Source organism: Cricetulus griseus, chromosome X (assembly GCF_003668045.3).
Source record: "Cricetulus griseus strain 17A/GY chromosome X, alternate assembly CriGri-PICRH-1.0, whole genome shotgun sequence".
In the NCBI taxonomy this organism is placed as follows: Eukaryota; Metazoa; Chordata; class Mammalia; order Rodentia; family Cricetidae; genus Cricetulus; species Cricetulus griseus.
Window position 1 is genome coordinate 69,130,761 of NC_048604.1, and position 17,216 is coordinate 69,147,976.

Below are 17,216 nucleotides of genomic sequence, written 5' to 3' on the forward strand. Positions count from 1 at the left end.
AAAACATGTAGTTCTATATTGTTAAATTACATGCTATTACATTTTCATAGCATTCACAATGCCATGAAACTATCACCACTGTCCATTTCCAGAACTTTTTCATTTTCCCTAGATCAATCTCTGTACTCATTAAGTATTGTCTCGCCAATCCTCTCCTGCCAATAGCCCCTGGAAACCACCTTTTTTGTTTGTTTGTTTTTTGAGACAGGGTTTCTCTGTTTAACAGTCTTGTCTGTCTTGGAACTCAGTCTGTAGACCAGGCTGGTGTTGAACTCACAGAGATCTGCCTGCCTCTGCCTCCCAAGTGCTGTGATTAAAGGCGTGTGCCACACCTGCCTAGCTGAAACCACCATTTTTTGTCTCAATGAATTTGACTACTTTACAAACCTCATAGGAGAAGCTGGAGAGATGGCTCAGTGGTTGAGAGCAGTGACTGTTCTCCCAGAGGACCCGATTTCAACCCCCAGCACCCACATGGCAGCTCACAACTGTTTGTAGCTCCAGCACCAGGGGATCTGATACCTTCCACCAATACACATAAAGTTAAAAAAATTACTTAAAAAACAAACCTCATAGGAAAGGACTCATGCAATATTTGTCCTTTTGCTTATTTCCTGTAGTATAGTGTCTTTAAGTTTTATCTATAAGTAGCGTTTGTCTATTTTTCTTTCTTTTTGATGGGAGCTTACAAACAGCCTTTATTCCTTACAACACTAAATAACAAGAGGAGAGAACACATCAACAATCACTCCAAGGACAGTGCCACCTATCTGTTTGTGAATAATACTTCTGTCACTGTGGGTTGTCATGCATTGCTCAGGTCCCTGCTTTCCCTTTATTTGAATATATACTAAGAAGAGGAAGTGCTGAGTCACATGTGATTTTATGTTTTAAGTCTGGAAGAGCAGCCAGAGCTCTTAACCTCTGAGCCATCTCTCCAGCCCCTGGTGTTTGTTTATTTTTATAATGCAAAGGGATAGAGCCCAGGAACTTGTGACTGCTCCTCCAGCACTCTACCACTGAGCCATACTCTCAGTTTTCTTTTTTTCCCAGGGGTTGTTTTTGCAAAAATATTCTTAGTAGGTATAAAATGGTTGTCTTAGTATTGTTGAGTTCTAAGGTATTTTAGCCTCCACCTCCCAAGTGTTGGGATCATAAGTACACACCATCATATCTAGTGCTTCCCCCCTCTCTCCAGGGTCTCTAGATATAGTCCTTGCTATCCTGGAATTTGCTATATAGAACAGGCTGGCCTTGAACTCACAGAGATCCACTTGTTTCTGCCTTTCAAGTGCTGGGATTAAAAGCATGTGCCACCATGCCTGTCTTGAAGAGAAAGTTTTAATATTTGTCTACCCTTAATTCTGTGGCTCTGTACTTTGCCATCATATATAAGAATCAATCATCAAACCTATGGTCATATTTGCATCTCTAACTTTTTACAAGAGCTTTGTGATTTTAGTGTTTGTATTTAGGTCCTTGTCTATTTTGAATGAATGTTGTATACAGTGAGAGGTAGGGTCAAACCTCAATCTTTTATGCATGCATCATTCTTCTGAGTCTTCTGACAAGAGTGCCAAGAAATGCAACAAAAGAAAAATAACCTTTTCAACAAGTCACGATGAAATGATAAATTTCCAGGGGATCTGACATCCTCACACAGACATACAAGAAGGCAAAACACCAATGCAGGTAAAATGAGAATAAACAAATCATTAAAAAAGAAACAGAATATTCCATGCATACCAGAATCTCATTCCAATTGCTACTGTATTGCTTCTAAAAATTAATTTAATCTTTGATAATATCCTATGTAACAATCTGGTCAAACTCATCCTTCCACCATCCCTTATCTTCCTCCCATTCCCACTACTTCCCTCCTCCTCCTACCACGTACCCCTTTCATTTTTTGTGTCTTTTTGTTTTAAGCAGGGCTGTGCCCTTGGGCATCGGTGTGAAGCTGTCCACTGAAGCATAAGTGTGAATCTGCCCGCTGGAGCATGGGTGTGAATCTGCCCGCTGGAGCATGGGTGTGAATCTTCCCACTGGAACTTGAGTTTGAAGCTGTTCACTGGAGCATGGGTGTGAAGCTGTCCACCGGAGCATGGGTAATTCACAAGTGGCTGCATCACTGAAGACAAAGACTTCCTCTCTCTGTGAAGCTAGACTGCCATTCACTCCGCTAGTTAGAAAGGGGCCCAGAGCTTTTAAAAATTGAGGTAAGGCTGGAGAGATGGCTCAAGAATTAAGAGCACTGGCTGCTTTTCCAGAGGTCTTGAGTTCAATTCTCAGCAACCACATGGTATCTCACAACCATCTATAACAGGACCTGATGCTCTCTGGCATGCAGGGATACATGCAGAGCTTGCATACATAAACTATAAATAACATTTAAAAAGCTGGGTGGTGGAGGCACACGCCTTTAATTCCAACACTTGGGAGGAACAGGCAGATTTATCTATGTGAGTTCCAGGCCAGCCTGGTCTACAAAGGGAGTTCCAGGACAGCCAGGGGTGTTACATAGTGAAAACCTGTATTGAAAAACACAGAAATAAATAAAGAAAAAAGGAAACCACTTTCAGTTAACTTTCTACTTCCTATACATTCTAGCATCTCCTAAAATCATCTGCAGTTTTGGGGGAAAGTAGGAGGGAGTTCCTGAATTTCCATACGAATTTTAGAATCACTGCATCTGTTTCTGTAAAATGTCACCTTGAAATTTTAATGGTAATTGTGGTTGTTGCTTAAACTCTTGTAGTTTAATTTGAAGAGTATTGCCTTCCTAACAGGGTCAAGTCTTCTGGCCTGTGAATGGGTACTATTTGTCCATGTACCTAGGTCTTTGGTTTCTTTCAGTTATTTTTTTAAGTTTTCAGTTATAACTTTTACACTCTTTAATAAATTTATTCCTAAATATTTTATTCTTTTGATATTATTATAAATGAAATTAATCTCTTACTGAATTTATTTGTTTATTTATTGCTTCAGTATAGAAATATGATGAGGTCAGTTTTTTGTTTGGGCTTTTGTTTGTTTTGTTTGGTAGATGTATTTGGCTATGTAGCCTTAACTGGCTGATACTGTGTAAAAGTTGAGCTCAAATATGACTTGATGGCATTCTGCTTCTCTGAGAACTGGGATTACATGTGTGTGCTGCCATGTCTGACTTTACTATTGAATTTTGTATGTTGTACTGTGCAATTTGGCTCAACTTATTTATTAATCTTTTAATTTTTAGTAGATTCCTTGGTAAATAATTTGCTTCTTTGTTTCCAGTTACTGTGCCTTTATTTCATTTTCTTGCCTAATTGTCCTGGCTAGAATTGATTATACAATATAGAATAAAAATGATAAGAGTTAGGGCTGGAGAGATGGCTCAGAGGTTAAGAGCACTGACTGCTCTCCCAGTCTTGAATTTAATTCTCAGCAACCACATGGTGGCGCATGACCATCTATAATGAGTTTCGGTGCCCTCTTTTGGCTTTCAGGTGTACAGACAGAGCACTCATACATAAAGTGTAAATAAAAGAATTTTTAAAATAACAAGAGTGTAGATATTTTGTCTTAGGAGAAAACACTCACCATTTGGCCGTTACAATGGTAGGCATGGGCTTTTTATAGTTCTCGAGGATGCTTCTTCACCTCTGCTCCTTCTCCAAGTCTCTATTGGAAGGTCAGGGGAGGGATACTAGCTCATTTCTTTAGTAGAGAGACTCACACCTGTTTGACTCCAAAGGTACTTGGATGGCCTTGGTAGCCTTTGGTGTCTGGCTTGCCAGTGTGGTACCTCTACAAACTAGCTGTGGCAAGGACCATCAAGGTTTCAGAACATGAAGTTCTTCTTTTGGAGGGGGTTTCGAGGCAGGGTGTCTCTGTGGCTTTGGAGGCTGTCCTGTAACTAGCTCTTGTAGACCAGGCTGGTCTTGAACTCACAGAGATCCTCCTGCCTCTGTCTCTCGAGTGCTGGGATTAAAGGCATGGGCCACCAATGCCCAGCTGAACATGGGGTTCTTTACACTGCCCTTTGGAGGTGGTTAACACCTTCATTTTTTGTTTGTTCTGTTTTATTTTTTTCAAGACAGGCTCTCATTATGTAGCTCTGGCTGTCCTGGAACTCACTTTGTAGACCAGGCTGTCTTGGAACTCCACCTGCCTCTGCCTCCCAAATTCTGGGATTTATAAAGGTGTTCACTGCTATGTCTGTCTAATTCAGACAGGCTCCCTATGTATTTCAGGCTGGCCTTGAACTCAAAACATTCCTGCTGGTTACAGGCCTGCATCACCATGCCCAGCTTTTAAATGTTTGAGTGAACAATATGGCTCTTCTCTCTCTCTCTCTCTCTCTCTCTCTCTCTCTCTCTCTCTCTCTCTCTCTCTCTCTCTCGTTTTTCGAGACAGGGTTTCTCTGTGTAGCTTTGGAGCCTATCCTGGCACTCACTCTGGAGACCAGGCTGACCTGGAACTCACAGAGATCTGCCTGCCTCTGCCTCCCAAGTGCTGGGATTAAAAGCATGTGCCACTAACGCCCGGCTTCTTTTCTCTTAAGTGTAGTATCTGCCTTAGTGTGATAAACATATCTTAGGCAACCACATGGTATCACACCTTGTGTAACCCTCTCTTCTCAAAGACAGGCACACTTGTGACTTGCATCACATGTGGCCAAGATGATGGATTGTACTCCCTTGATTAAGATGCTTTATATGACAATGGTGATAGGTTTTTATTCTCATGATTATATCAGGTTATAAGAAACTATTTCAGCCAACTAGAGGAAGAAAAACTTTCCCATTACTCTCAATGAAGCAAAATATCATGATTTAAATCTTCAGTGGAAAAGGCCATGGCAATCTCTAGGAACTGAGGGTATCAACCCTACAACAACAGTAATCTAAATTCTGCCAATGACCCTGTGAACTCTGAAGGACATCCTGATCTCCAGGTGCTAGCTTTGCCTACACCATGTTTTCTGTCTTGTGGGATTCCGATAAGAGGACCCAGCTACTTTATTATTGGACCCCTGAACCAGGGGTACTGAGATAATAGATGGGATTATCATAAAGTGTAGTAGATACATAATATACTTACACTGTTATTCATTTAGAGTTTATTTCGATGAATAGCTCTAGGTATTCTTAATTTTAACTCACTTTATTTTATCCTTATAAAAATCAAGTTTTGTTTTGTTTAAAGATTTATTTATTATGTATACAACATTATGCCTCCATAAATGCCTGCACGCCAGAAGAGGGCACCATATCTCATTACAGATGGTTGTGAGCCACCATGTGGTTGCTGGGAATTGAACTCAGGACCTCTGGAAAAATAGCCAGTTCTCTTAACCTCTGAGCCATCTCTCCAGCTCCTCAAGTTTTTTATTTTATTTTATTTTATTTTTATCTTATTTTTATTTTCTCTTTTATTGAGACAGAATCTTACTATGTAGCCCCATTTGGCTTTTAACTTGCTATGAAGTCCTGACTGGCTTTGAACTCCTGGTCCTCTTGTCTTAGTCTCCCAAATGCTGAGATTACAGGCATATGCCATCTGTCATGTGATGTATATAGAGGTAGTGGCCCAGGGGGACAGGGAGGGAGCTGAGACAAACTTTGGCCGATACTTTATATATTAAAAACTTTAATATGTATACAAAAGAGTAGGTTTTTATGATAATTTCATACATGTTTATCATTGCATTTTGTGTTTGCCCTTCTCACCAAAGTTTTAAAACTAAATATGTTGCTTTCAAAGGTTTGTCAGCATGTTTACCTTCTTGATTTGGAGCTGATCTGGCATATAGATTGTTCGGTAAATGGTGGTCTTCTGTGAATTCTTCCCGATGGCGTTCAGAACTCTTACTGCGTAGTGCTGGCTAATCTTGGTTGTCAACTTGACTACATGTGGAATCAACTAAATCTCAAGCTGCTCCGCACTTCTGTGAGGGATTTTCTTGAATAAATTATCTGACATAGGAAAATCCACATTAAATCTGTGTCTAACCTTCTGCTGGCAGCCCACATAAAAGGACATGAAAGAAAGAAACCACTTTGTGCCTGCTTGTCCCAGCTCTCACTATCAAGTCCAGCTATGCAGCTGCTGGGGCATTTCTCCGCTGGTATTTGAACCAGCTTCTTCAGGATCTCAGTGTAAACTGAAGAGCAGCAGCTCTCTAGGAATCCTTTAGTCTTTCAACACCACATTGGGACTACTGAGATATCCAGCCTCATACAATTACCAAATTCTCACACTCTCCAGTGTGAGACAGCCTGGAGTGTATCCTGTAAGCCAATCGAAAGAATCCCCTTTTAATAAATATATTAAACACATACACACTGTTGTGCCCAAATTCTGAATCCCCCAAATCACCGAGAGACCCATTCTGATGCAAAAGCAAAGAGTCTTTTATTGTTTAATGAGATAACCGCATTAACTCGGTCCCTTCATCTGCCCTATACAGCAGCTGGTGTGAGAAGAACCCCAAGAAACCTTGAGGTGGGGAGATTATTGTGCAGTGCAAGGAGAGTGTCTAGGGGTACAACAACAGTCTCAGGATTGGTGCACTTCTGGGATTGGTTGACCTATCCTGTGTTGATTGGTCAACTGGTTGTTATGGCCTATAGGCCACCCACCCCCAGGATGGTTGCTATGCTCTGTGTGTCACTGTTGTGCCACTTTTACCATAAAGCAAGCCCAGAGCCATAAAGCACATTCAGAGTCCCGTCAGCTAACTTCTGATTGGTTCCTTGCCACGTGGAGGGTATCTGACCTCCTAGTGACTAGGGCAGGCCCAGCAAGGTCAGACATATGTTGAATCAGAGGCCTACATGTCTTTTCTGCAGCCTGTCATGGCTGCTAAAGCAGGGGGCTCGCTGAGGGTCTGGTCCTTTCAACACATATATTCATTATCTTGGTTCTGTTCTTTTAGAGAATGCTGATTAATATACAGTTTATTGTAATATTCTGTTTACATGCTTGTCTTCCCTACTATACTGTGAGCTCCTTGACTGAGCCAGGCAGTGGTAGTGCACATCTTTAATCCCAGCACTTGGCAGGCAGAGGCAGGTAGATCTCTACAAGTTCATGGCCAGTCTTGTCTACAAAGTGAGTTCCAGAACAGCCAGGGCTGTTACACAGAGAAACCCTGTCTCAAAACACCAAAAAAATGCAATAAATAAAAAGGCTGACTTCACCGGGCATTGGTGACGCACGCCTTTAATCCCAGCACTTGGGAGGTAGAGGCAGGTGGATCTCTGTGAGTTCGAGACCAGCCTGGTCTACAAAGAGCTAGTTCCAGGACAGCCTCCAAAAGCCACAGAGAAACCCTGTCTAGAAAAAAAACAAAAAAAGAGGCTGACTTCACTTCTTAGCACAGATCTGACATGTAAAAGAAGCTCTAGATCTTTTTACTGTATGAATGAAAGACCCCTGGAGGCTCAGGCCCCCAGGATCTCAGCCCAGGACCGCAGTCATCCCAATCACCATGCAGAGGTGGAAACCTGATGCAAACAGCAAGAGGCTTTATTGCAGTTGTTTAATGAGCTAACCCCATGTTAGCTCAGGTCTTTCATCTATCCACCATGGCAGATGGCTAGGAAAGACTCGCCAAAGCCACTGCATAGAGATCTTATAAGGGCAGTGTAAGGGGAGTGTCTAGGGTTATGCACTGGCTCAGGATTGGTGTGCCTTCAGGCTTGGAGGGCCTGCCCTGTGTTGATTGGTCAACTGGATGTTATGGCCCATAGGCCCTCCCAGGGTGGTTGCTATGCTCTGTGCATCATTGCTGTGCACTTGTGGGTAAAGCACACCCAGAGCCATAAAGCATAGCACCACCAGCTAACTTCTGATTGGTTCCTTGCCATGAGGCAGGGATCTGACCTTCTAGTGACCAAGGCAAGGTCAGGCAAGCTCGTGTTACAGTCATGGCTGCCGAAATGGGGAGCTGGTCCCTTCATTCCCCCATTTTCTTTTTTTAGAGATTCCAATCATAGAATTGCTGTCTCTCCAGCGTCCCCATCAGGGAGTGAGAGATATTGGTATCCCCATGCAAGGGAATTCCTTCTGACTTAGCATTTCAACCAGGGAAAATGGGCGATGTATTCTTTCCCATGCTATTTCCTGCTGACTTTGGGACAAAGTTAGGGACCCAAGAAGGCTGAAATGCTAGTCAAAAGCAAAAACGGGAATTTAGGCAATGGGGAATCCATCAGGAGCTTCTGGTTGGAAGACTCTGTTGCAGAGACAGGGGGTATCTGCATCAGCTGGACTGGTTCACATCCAGAGCAAGTCCAGGGCTCGCAGTCTACTTAGGAACAGCCTGTAGTCAGCAATTGATATACTCAGATGTGTCTGCCAGAAGCAGAAACCTGTTTAAGACATGTTTAAACTAGGAACAGAGGTTAAAACTTATTTACTGAAGCCCACAGTGCAGAAAAAGCAGATATCTGGATCTGTTCAAACAGCAGGAACATATTTATAATTTTGAGTCCTAGCAAAAACTACAGATTTGGGCTAGAAGCATGAACATTTTTCTTCTGTCCAGAGAGCCAGGGATGGATTGGACAGAGGTGCCTTTGGCCTGATGAAAAGCCCTTTAAGTTTATACTTAGAAGACAACCAGAATAAACCTAAAAACCTTGAGCTTGTGCCTGAACAGTAGATAGTCACTACTTTATCAGCTAACATGCTGACTATAGTCTATAGTGGATCTGACTGTCTGATGCTGTCAAGCTGACAACCAGTAATATTTCAGAGATCTGAGAAGGGTAAATTTTATACAGTTTCTGAATCTATTAAAAAGTGACAGAAGCCGGTTAGAAGCCAGTCCATATACAGTTAGCCGTATCCAAGTCTCTCCATTAGCGTTGGAGGCAGGTGTCTCAAAGAACAGCAATCTTCGCCAGGCCTATACTGTGAGAGGTTTTTTCTTATAAGGTGGAAGAAGGACATGGAAAAGACTGACCTTGTTTTGTCTAGGCAAAGGGGGTGCAATCAATTTTCCTGTGTCCAGCAGCTTTGTCCACAGTCTGGTCCAGGTCCTGGCAGGCGGCAGGTGTCACATTTGAGCTTCTTGCTCTCTGGTCAGCATCGTCATCATTCAGGTGCAAGAACTGGGGTGACTCATAATCTTCTTTGGAAACTTTGGGTCACTGTCAGGATCTGTCAGTCTGTCTGATATTATAAACTTTTAAAACAAAGGTTTAAATGCCATATTCTGCAGGTCTCTGAAACATTAGAGACTGTTTTAGTTACTTGCTTAAGCACACATTAAGCATACAGGTGGCTAGGTAAGGTCTTATTTCTGTAATTAATTTTCAGTCTGACTGTAACTGGTTTTAACTTAGTGAAATATTTGAAACTTAGCACAGTTGAATTTAAAACTGTATAGAGTTACTTTATATTCCTTAAACAGTAGCTACATGTACACATTTTAGCTTCTTGCTTAAACTTCTTTCTGAGACAGGGTTTCTCTGTGTGCTTTGGAGCCTATCCTGGAACTCACTCTGTCGACCAGGCTGGCCTTGAACTCACGAAGATCTGCCTGCCTCTGCCTCCTGAGTGCTGGGATTAAAGGCGTGTGCCACCAACGCCCTAAACTTAACTCCTGAAAACATAAACTATAACATCTTACAATAGATTAGCAGCTTTAATAAAACAAGAACTTTACATTGTCAGGCTTTGCTAAAAAAATGATTCTAAACTGAAGCTCTTTAAGTACAAATATTAATAGAAACACTTTTAAAAAACAAACATTCAAAAAACTGGTTTTAAAAAGAAATTTAAAATCCCTTAATGTCTTTCTGTAATATATTAAAGCATTAACATTTTAAATCTTAATTGAAAAACTTGTTTATAAGATGGTACCTCTAATTTCCATGTGGTCACCTTTAGTCAAGATGGCGGCTTAAGTATCTTTTTTCAACTTCAGCAAAATGGCTACCAGTCAGCCATGTGAACAGCTTGCCATGTGGCTGGCTGCAAAATGGCAGTGCCCTGCACCATTTGTTTTAGCTGTATGCTTGTAACAGAACTTAGGTTATGCCAGGAAACAGAACATTTTAAAACAAGCATACATAATTTACTTGAGAAATAAACAGAACTTTTAAAACAGAATTAGCTTAATATGTTTAAAATTTTAACTTATGTTACCAATTTTTAAAATTTACTATTTGTAGACATGAGAAACCATAACAAACAGTTTACATTTTTCTCTGACTTTTAACAACGTTTCCTCTGATCTTTGACAACTTTCCTCTGACTTCAATATGTTGAAGATTCCAGAACCATGGGAGGAGGATCACTGAGGAATGCTTCAGGTGTTAGTGGACCTAGCCCAGCAGAAAGGCTGTATGTGCTACAGGTGGCAGAGCTAGAAGGATAGGGCTACCCAAGCCTTTTGTGTCTCAGGTGATTGCTTCACAAGTCCTAGGTGCTTCAGATAGACTTAAAGAATTTGGTATTTTCTCTGCTGGCTTTTGGTCTCCTTTTTGACCCAATCTTTCCTGCTATTGAAGGGACCAGCTCCCCATTTCGGCAGCCATGACTGTAACACGAGCTTGCCTGACCTTGCCTTGGTCACTAGAAGGTCAGATCCCTGCCTCATGGCAAGGAACCAATCAGAAGTTAGCTGGTGGTGCTATGCTTTATGGCTCTGGGTGTGCTTTACCCACAAGTGCACAGCAATGATGCACAGAGCATAGCAATCACCCTGGGAGGGCCTATGGGCCATAACATCCAGTTGACCAATCAACACAAGGCAAGCACTCAAAGCCTGAAGGCACACCAATCCTGAGCCTGTGCATAACCCTAGACACTCCCCTTACACTGCCCTTATAAGATCTCTATGCAGTGGCTTTGCCGAGTCTTTCCTAGCCATCTGCCATGGTGGATAGATGAAAGACCTGAGCTAACATGGGGTTAGCTCGTTAAACAACTGCAATAAAGCCTCTTGCTGTTTGCATCAAGTTTCCACCTCTGCATGGTGATTGGGGTGACTGCGGTCCTGGGCTGAGATCCTGGGGGCCTGAGCCTCCAGGGGTCTTTCACAACCATTTCAGGAAATGCTTAAGAAGACTTAAGGGGAAAAAAAAGACTTGAGGTCTAAGGAAAGTGCTGTTTTAAGCCTTCTTGTTAAAGCCCCTCCCAGGAGCATCCTCCCCAGCTGTCTTCATTAGTGCTCTATTGCCATGAAGAGACACCATGACCATGGCAACACTTTTTGAAGAAAAGATGTTTTAATGTTGATGGATCCCAAAGCAATCTGCCATACAGCTTTGTACTCCGGGTAACTGACTCTAAAACTGGTCGTGAGGGGTAGTTTCCTAAAATCACAATATGTTTTGAAAGCAGAAAATAGTATTTATATACAGAAGATTACTGGAAATGCAGTAACAAAAGTATCCCCCGATGTGCTTGCCACTGTTGGCACTGTCAGAAGAAGCAAGGGGGGTAGGCAGATGTTTGTTGGGGCTCAGCGAGTCTTACATGGCTCTGAAGGGAGAGGACTGGAGTGTCCACTAAGATTGAGAATTTTTCACATAATGTGTACATCTGTCATGGCAACTCTTATAAAAGGAAATATTTAATTGGGGCTGGCTTTACAGTTCAGAGATTTAGTCTATCATCATCATGGCAAATATGGTGCTGGAGAGGTAGCTGAGAGTTCTACCTCTAGATCAGCAGACAGCAAGAAGAGAGTGATACTGAAATTGACTTGAACATTTGAAACCTCAAAGGCCACCCCCCCCCCGTGACACACTTCTTCCAGCAAGGCAACACCCAATTCAACAAGTTCACACCTTCTAGTGCCACTTCCTAATGACCAAGAGTCCAAATATGTGAGCCTATGGGGGTCACTGCTATTCAGATCACCATACCATATCTCACTTAGAGATGGAGTTATACTTGTAAGCCTCTCTACAGTCATTGCATCTTATGGTGGCTCCATCCTTAACCTGTGCTTCATGGCAGAAACTAACAGAGCCAGAATGTATAATCCACAAGTGGTTTAGGCTAAATAGATTTCCTAGGGTAGGAATTATCTTCACCACAATCTCCTTTTCCTGAAGTCTATACTTACTTTATGAATGTGATCCTTTAAGAATTTGGGAAGAATGAAGAGGTGTCAGCCTGCCATGGTGGTGCATGCCTTTAGTCCCAGCACTGGGTAATAGAGGCATGTGGACCTCTGAGTTTGAAGCCAACCTGACCTACAGAGCAAGTTCCTGGATAGCCAGGCAGGAGCAGGGTTACATGGTGAAACCCTGTCTCGAAAAACCAAAACCAAGCCGGGTGGTGGTGGCACATGCCTTTAGTCCCAGCACTTGGGAGGCAGAGGCAGGTGAATCTCTGTAAGTTCGAGACCAACCTGGTCTACAAGAGCTAGTTCCAGGACAGGCTCCAAAAAAACCACAGAGAAACCCTGCCTCAACCCCCCCCAAAAAGAAAAACCAAAACCAAAAGAAAAAGAAAGAGAGAGGAAGAAGAAAAAAGAAAAAAATGCCATCCTCTGTGTATAGTGTGTATACAGTATATTACAATATAATACGATTATAAATGTATATAGTTTATATTTATATAATATATTATATATAATATATTACTGGGACAAGGACATTACACAAGTTTTCAATCAAGGAGACCTGAGTGACTTTCCAATTTTTAAAAAGATATATCTATCTTATTTTATGTGTGTATTTTGTCTGCATATATGTCTATGTACCTCGTGGGTGCCTGTGTACTCACAGAAGTCAGAAGGTGACATCAGGTCCCCTGGAACTGGAGTTAATTGTGAGCCACCACGTGGGTGTAAGGAACTAAACCCTCGTCCTCTTGAAGAGCAGTCAGTGCTCCAACCCCCTTTTCAACTTTTAAGTAAGAACCTAGAGTCATTCTTGGCTGTAATGGAGGGGTTCATTTTCACACCTGAAGCATAGCTGATACAAAGGAAACAATTCAGGAAATGCTGGTGCACTCCGCTTGAAATTATCTTAATGGTGCTGTTCTATGCAAGTAACAGAAATAATGGAAACAAAGACTTTATTTGTGTATTACTAGGATTCATCCTAAGAGTAGACAGTGATTTTTCTAGAATGCAGAAGGAAAATTAATCCAGCCATTGTGTGTGTGTGTGTGTGTGTAAACAAAACTGAGGCTGAAGACGTAGGTCAGTAATAGAACATTGAACTTAAAGCCTTGAGTTCAATCCCAACAGTACAATAAACAAAGAACCAGGAGAGGTAAATGTGACAGAATTGGCTATACTTAATTACCTAAGACATTTTAATTGCAAGTCAAGCATGCTTTTAATTGTCTCTTTGGAGTACAATGATGAAAAAAACCATTTCCACTTTTCACTGAGTACTGAATGCAGGGCATGTCAGTTAAGGTGATAAGTGCTTTACTATTAAGTTGCATCCCTAGTCTCCAAACAACTTTGTTAACCTGAAAAACTGAAAATTATATTCTAAAGTGATACTTCCATCTATTACTCCAGAATGTCATTCTAGATCCTTTCATCTGGCCCCTCCTTTGACATCTAATCTGAATTTCTTTTCCAAGACGATATTGAAATTAAAGCAGTCATATCACATACATAAAAAAGGTCTCCCATAAGGCTGGCCCCAAACATGGGATCCTCCTGCCTCTGCCTCCTGAGTACTGAGATTAACAATGTGTGCCATCACCATTGTGCTGTGTCTTTCACATATGAGCACAAAGTCACCATCTGAGTGTCTTCAGATTCCCTGGCAATATTCAATTCTATTTCCTTGGTGTGTTTGTGCCTTCTAACTGCTGTCTTTCAGGGGCTCTTCGTTCCCCTCATTGCTCTAGGCTGTAACTTGCATACTTCTGCCTTTTCTTCAAGCACAGCTGGTATATCCAGCTCTATCACTCACACCTGGTGTTCTTCCAGGTCCTTAGATCACACTGCCTGCTCTCCATGTGGTAAACTTGCAGAGTCTATAATTAAATAAACAAAAGGTAGGTGAAGGACAGAAAACAAAGCATTCATTAGAGGGCTAGCATTCCTAATATAGCATCAAGAGTTTATTAAAAAGGTCAGGAGTAGGCAGATAGATGAAAAGCTAGTGGACAGAGTTTAATTAAACTCGTAACAACTTTAGAAAAGATTTATATCAAAGATGATCAAAGAGAATGAATGACCTGGATCCCCTCATGAAGACAAGCACTTAGTCTGGTGCCAGCTGTTGGGATTCTAATGATCTTGGCGTTTGAGCAGACCCACCTCATGAAAGAAGTGAACATGTGCTATAGTTATTCATTAATCTAGACAGTGCTGTGCTGGGCATTGGAACAGGGAACAACACAGAGTCAGTACACATGGAGAGTGAGAGGTATGCAGATGGCTTCACAGAGTGACACTAGAGATGAGACACTGCAGAGGATGTTGAACTCTAAGGACTCAATATATAACCTTTTTTGATTTTCAAGACAAGGTTTTTCTGTGTATACTTGGCTGTCCTGGAACTCACTCTGTAGACCAGGCTGGTCTCGAACTCACAGAGATCCACCTGCCTCTGCCTCCTGAGTGCTGGGATTAAAGGTGTGTGCCACCACTTCCCAGCCTATAACATCTTTTTAAAAAAGATTTATTTATTATGTATACAGTGTTGCCTGCATAAATGCCTGCCTGCACTGCAGGCCGGAAGAGGGCCCCAGATCTCATTGCAGATGGTGGTGAGCCACTATGTGGTTGCTGGGAATTGAACCCAGGACCTCTGCAAAAACAGCCAGTGCCCTTAAAGTCTGAGCCATCTCTCCAGCCTTATAACATCTTCTATAGTTTGGAGATAAGTGAGGAAAGAAGTCATAGGAGACAAATAAAATGGAGCTCAAAATGTCAGATTTTTTTTGTTTGTTTTTCAAGGCAGGGTTTCTGTGTGTAACAGTCCTGGCTGTCTTGAAACTCACTCTGTATACCAGACTAGCCTCTAACTCTCAGAGATCTGCCTGCCCCTGCTTTCTGAGTACTGGGATTAAAGGTGTGTACCTCCTCAGAATTCTTTTTTTTAATTTTTTAAAACAATCTTTTTTTTTAATTGTACATACCAATCCCAGTTCCCCCCTCCCCTCTTCCCGCTTCCTCCATCTTCCCCTGCCTCACCCCGATCTACTCTACAAAGAGCGTGAGGCCTCCCTTGGGGAGTCAACAAAGTCTGGCATATTCAGTTGAGGCGGGACCAAGCCCCTCTCCCCTGTATCAAGGCTGAGCAAGGTATCCCTCCATAGGGAATGGGCTCCAAAAAGCCAGTGCAAGTGGCTAGGGACTGCCAGTGGCCTCACAAACTCTCCAAGCCAAACAACTGTCACCCACATTCAAAGGATCTAGTTCAGTCCTATATAGGTTCCCCAGTTGTCATTCCTGAGTCAGTGAGCTCCCACTAGCTCAGATCTGCTGTTTCTGTGGGTTTCCCCATCATGGTCTTAACCCCTTTGCTCATATTATCACTCCTCCCTATCTTGGACTGGACTCCAAGGCTTCATCCCAGTGCTTAGCTATGGATCTCGGCATCTGCCTCCATCAGTTGCTGGATGAAGGTTCTATGATGACAATTAGGGTAGTCACCAATATGATTACAGAGGAAGGCCAGTTCAGGCATCCTCTCCACTATGCTTGGAGTCTTAGCTGAGGTCATCCTTGTGGATTCCTGGGAATTTCCCTACTGCCTGGTTTCTCCCTAACTTCATAATGGCTGTCTCTATCAAGATATCTCCTTCCTTACTCTCCTTCTCTGCCCTTCCCCCATCTCCACCATCCCATTCCCTTTTGTTTTCCTCCCCCCATTTCCCTCCCCCATGCTCACATTTACTCAGAAGATCTTGTCTATTTCCCTTTCCCAGTGTTATGCCATGTTCTCCACACCCTAAATAGACCACCAAGGAACCACTCTCTAATGCAAAAGCAAAGGTTTCTTTATTATTCAAGCCAAGCTGGTCCTTGCTTACCACTAAGGGGAGTTTTTAAAGGGAAAGGCCACAAGATTACAAAGTTTCCATGGTTACTCAAGGTTGTTGCACAAGGTAGAAAGTAAAGCAATAACCATACATTTAAGCAAGATAAATCAGAGGCAGGGGATTACAAGTTTGCCAATTATCCTATGGTTATCTGGTTTTTTTAGAACAAAGGAATGTTGATGCACCTGGTGGTGAACTCCCTTTTTCGGAGAGCTGGACTTAGCCCTGTAGTAACATTCTGCTGGTCAGGGAGGATCTATGTATGTCTCTGTAAGGGGCCTCCTTGTTGCTTAGCTTCTCTGGGGTTGTGTACTGTAGCCTGGTTATCCTTTGCTTTACATCTAATATCCACTTATGAGTGAATACATACCGTGTTTGTCTTTCTGGGTCTGGGTTACCTCATCATTTTTTAAAGCTGAGTAGTACTCCATTGTGTAAAGGTACCACATTTTTCTTATCCATTCTTTGGTTGAGGGGCATCTATTTGTTTCCAGGTTCTGGCTATTACGAATAATGCTGCTATGAACATTGTTGAGCAAGAGTCCTTTTTGTATGAATGTGACTCCTTTGGGTATATGCCCAAGAGTAGTGTTGCTGGGTCTTGAAATTGATTGATTCCGTGTGGCCAAGGGCCTTTTTTTTTTTTTAAAAAAAAAAAAAAACAGTCTCATTGTCTAATCCAGGCTGTCTTCAAATTCAAGATCCTCTTGTCTCTCTTTACAAAACGATTCCCTATTTTGCCTGCCAAGTGGGCCTTTTAAGCATTCTTTGGCCTGAATAAGAGAGACACACTTAGCTGGGCAAGCTGGCTCACCAGAAAGCTTGGGCATATCAAAATGGACCCTCAACAGACAGGGTGACTGAAGCAGTGGGGCCAAGAACTGAGCCATACAAACATTAGATCAAAGTCATTAGATTGATCCATTTTTTTCCTCTGGTGAGCCCAGTAAGGACACAGAAAGTGAAAAACAGTTCTCACCACATCGGTAGACACTGATCATCTCAGGCCTACAGAGACCTGCTCCTCCCTGTGTTGTGGTACTCTCCCGGGGCTATATATAAAAGGTCCACTGCACTCCTGAGTGCAGAGCTGGCATATAAACTCTGGCCTGACCATTTGTGGTACCTTATAACCTTGGAATGCACACTGTTTTAAAAAGCAGAGGAAGGGCCTGGAGAGGTAGGTCAGTGGTTAACAGCACTTCCTGCTCTTCCAGAGAACCCAAGTTCAGTTCCCAGCACCT

General features: G+C 42.3%; 2 protein-coding genes across 4 annotated transcripts in view; both read left to right on the forward strand.

Annotated features, from left to right (window-relative positions):
* Snx12 (sorting nexin 12) overlaps nucleotides 1–2,277 on the forward strand; it is a 105,091-nt gene extending 102,814 nt beyond the window's left edge. For 2 of the 3 annotated variants that reach the window (XM_027431791.2, XM_027431792.2), the window contains one exon: nucleotides 1,933–2,277. In XM_027431791.2, coding sequence (XP_027287592.1) covers nucleotides 1,933–1,958 — 26 coding nt within the window. In that variant the 3' untranslated portion in view covers nucleotides 1,959–2,277. Of the gene's footprint in view, nucleotides 1–1,929 lie in introns of all 3 variants that reach the window. The other variant, XM_035449792.1, reaches the window with a different exon arrangement.
* The window catches only part of Slc7a3 (solute carrier family 7 member 3), a 33,512-nt gene continuing 18,385 nt past the window's right edge, over nucleotides 2,090–17,216 (forward strand). Inside the window, exon 1 of the mRNA XM_027431789.2 lies at nucleotides 2,090–2,219. The gene's annotated coding sequence lies outside the window, so the exon portion shown is untranslated. The remainder of the gene's footprint in view (nucleotides 2,220–17,216) is intronic.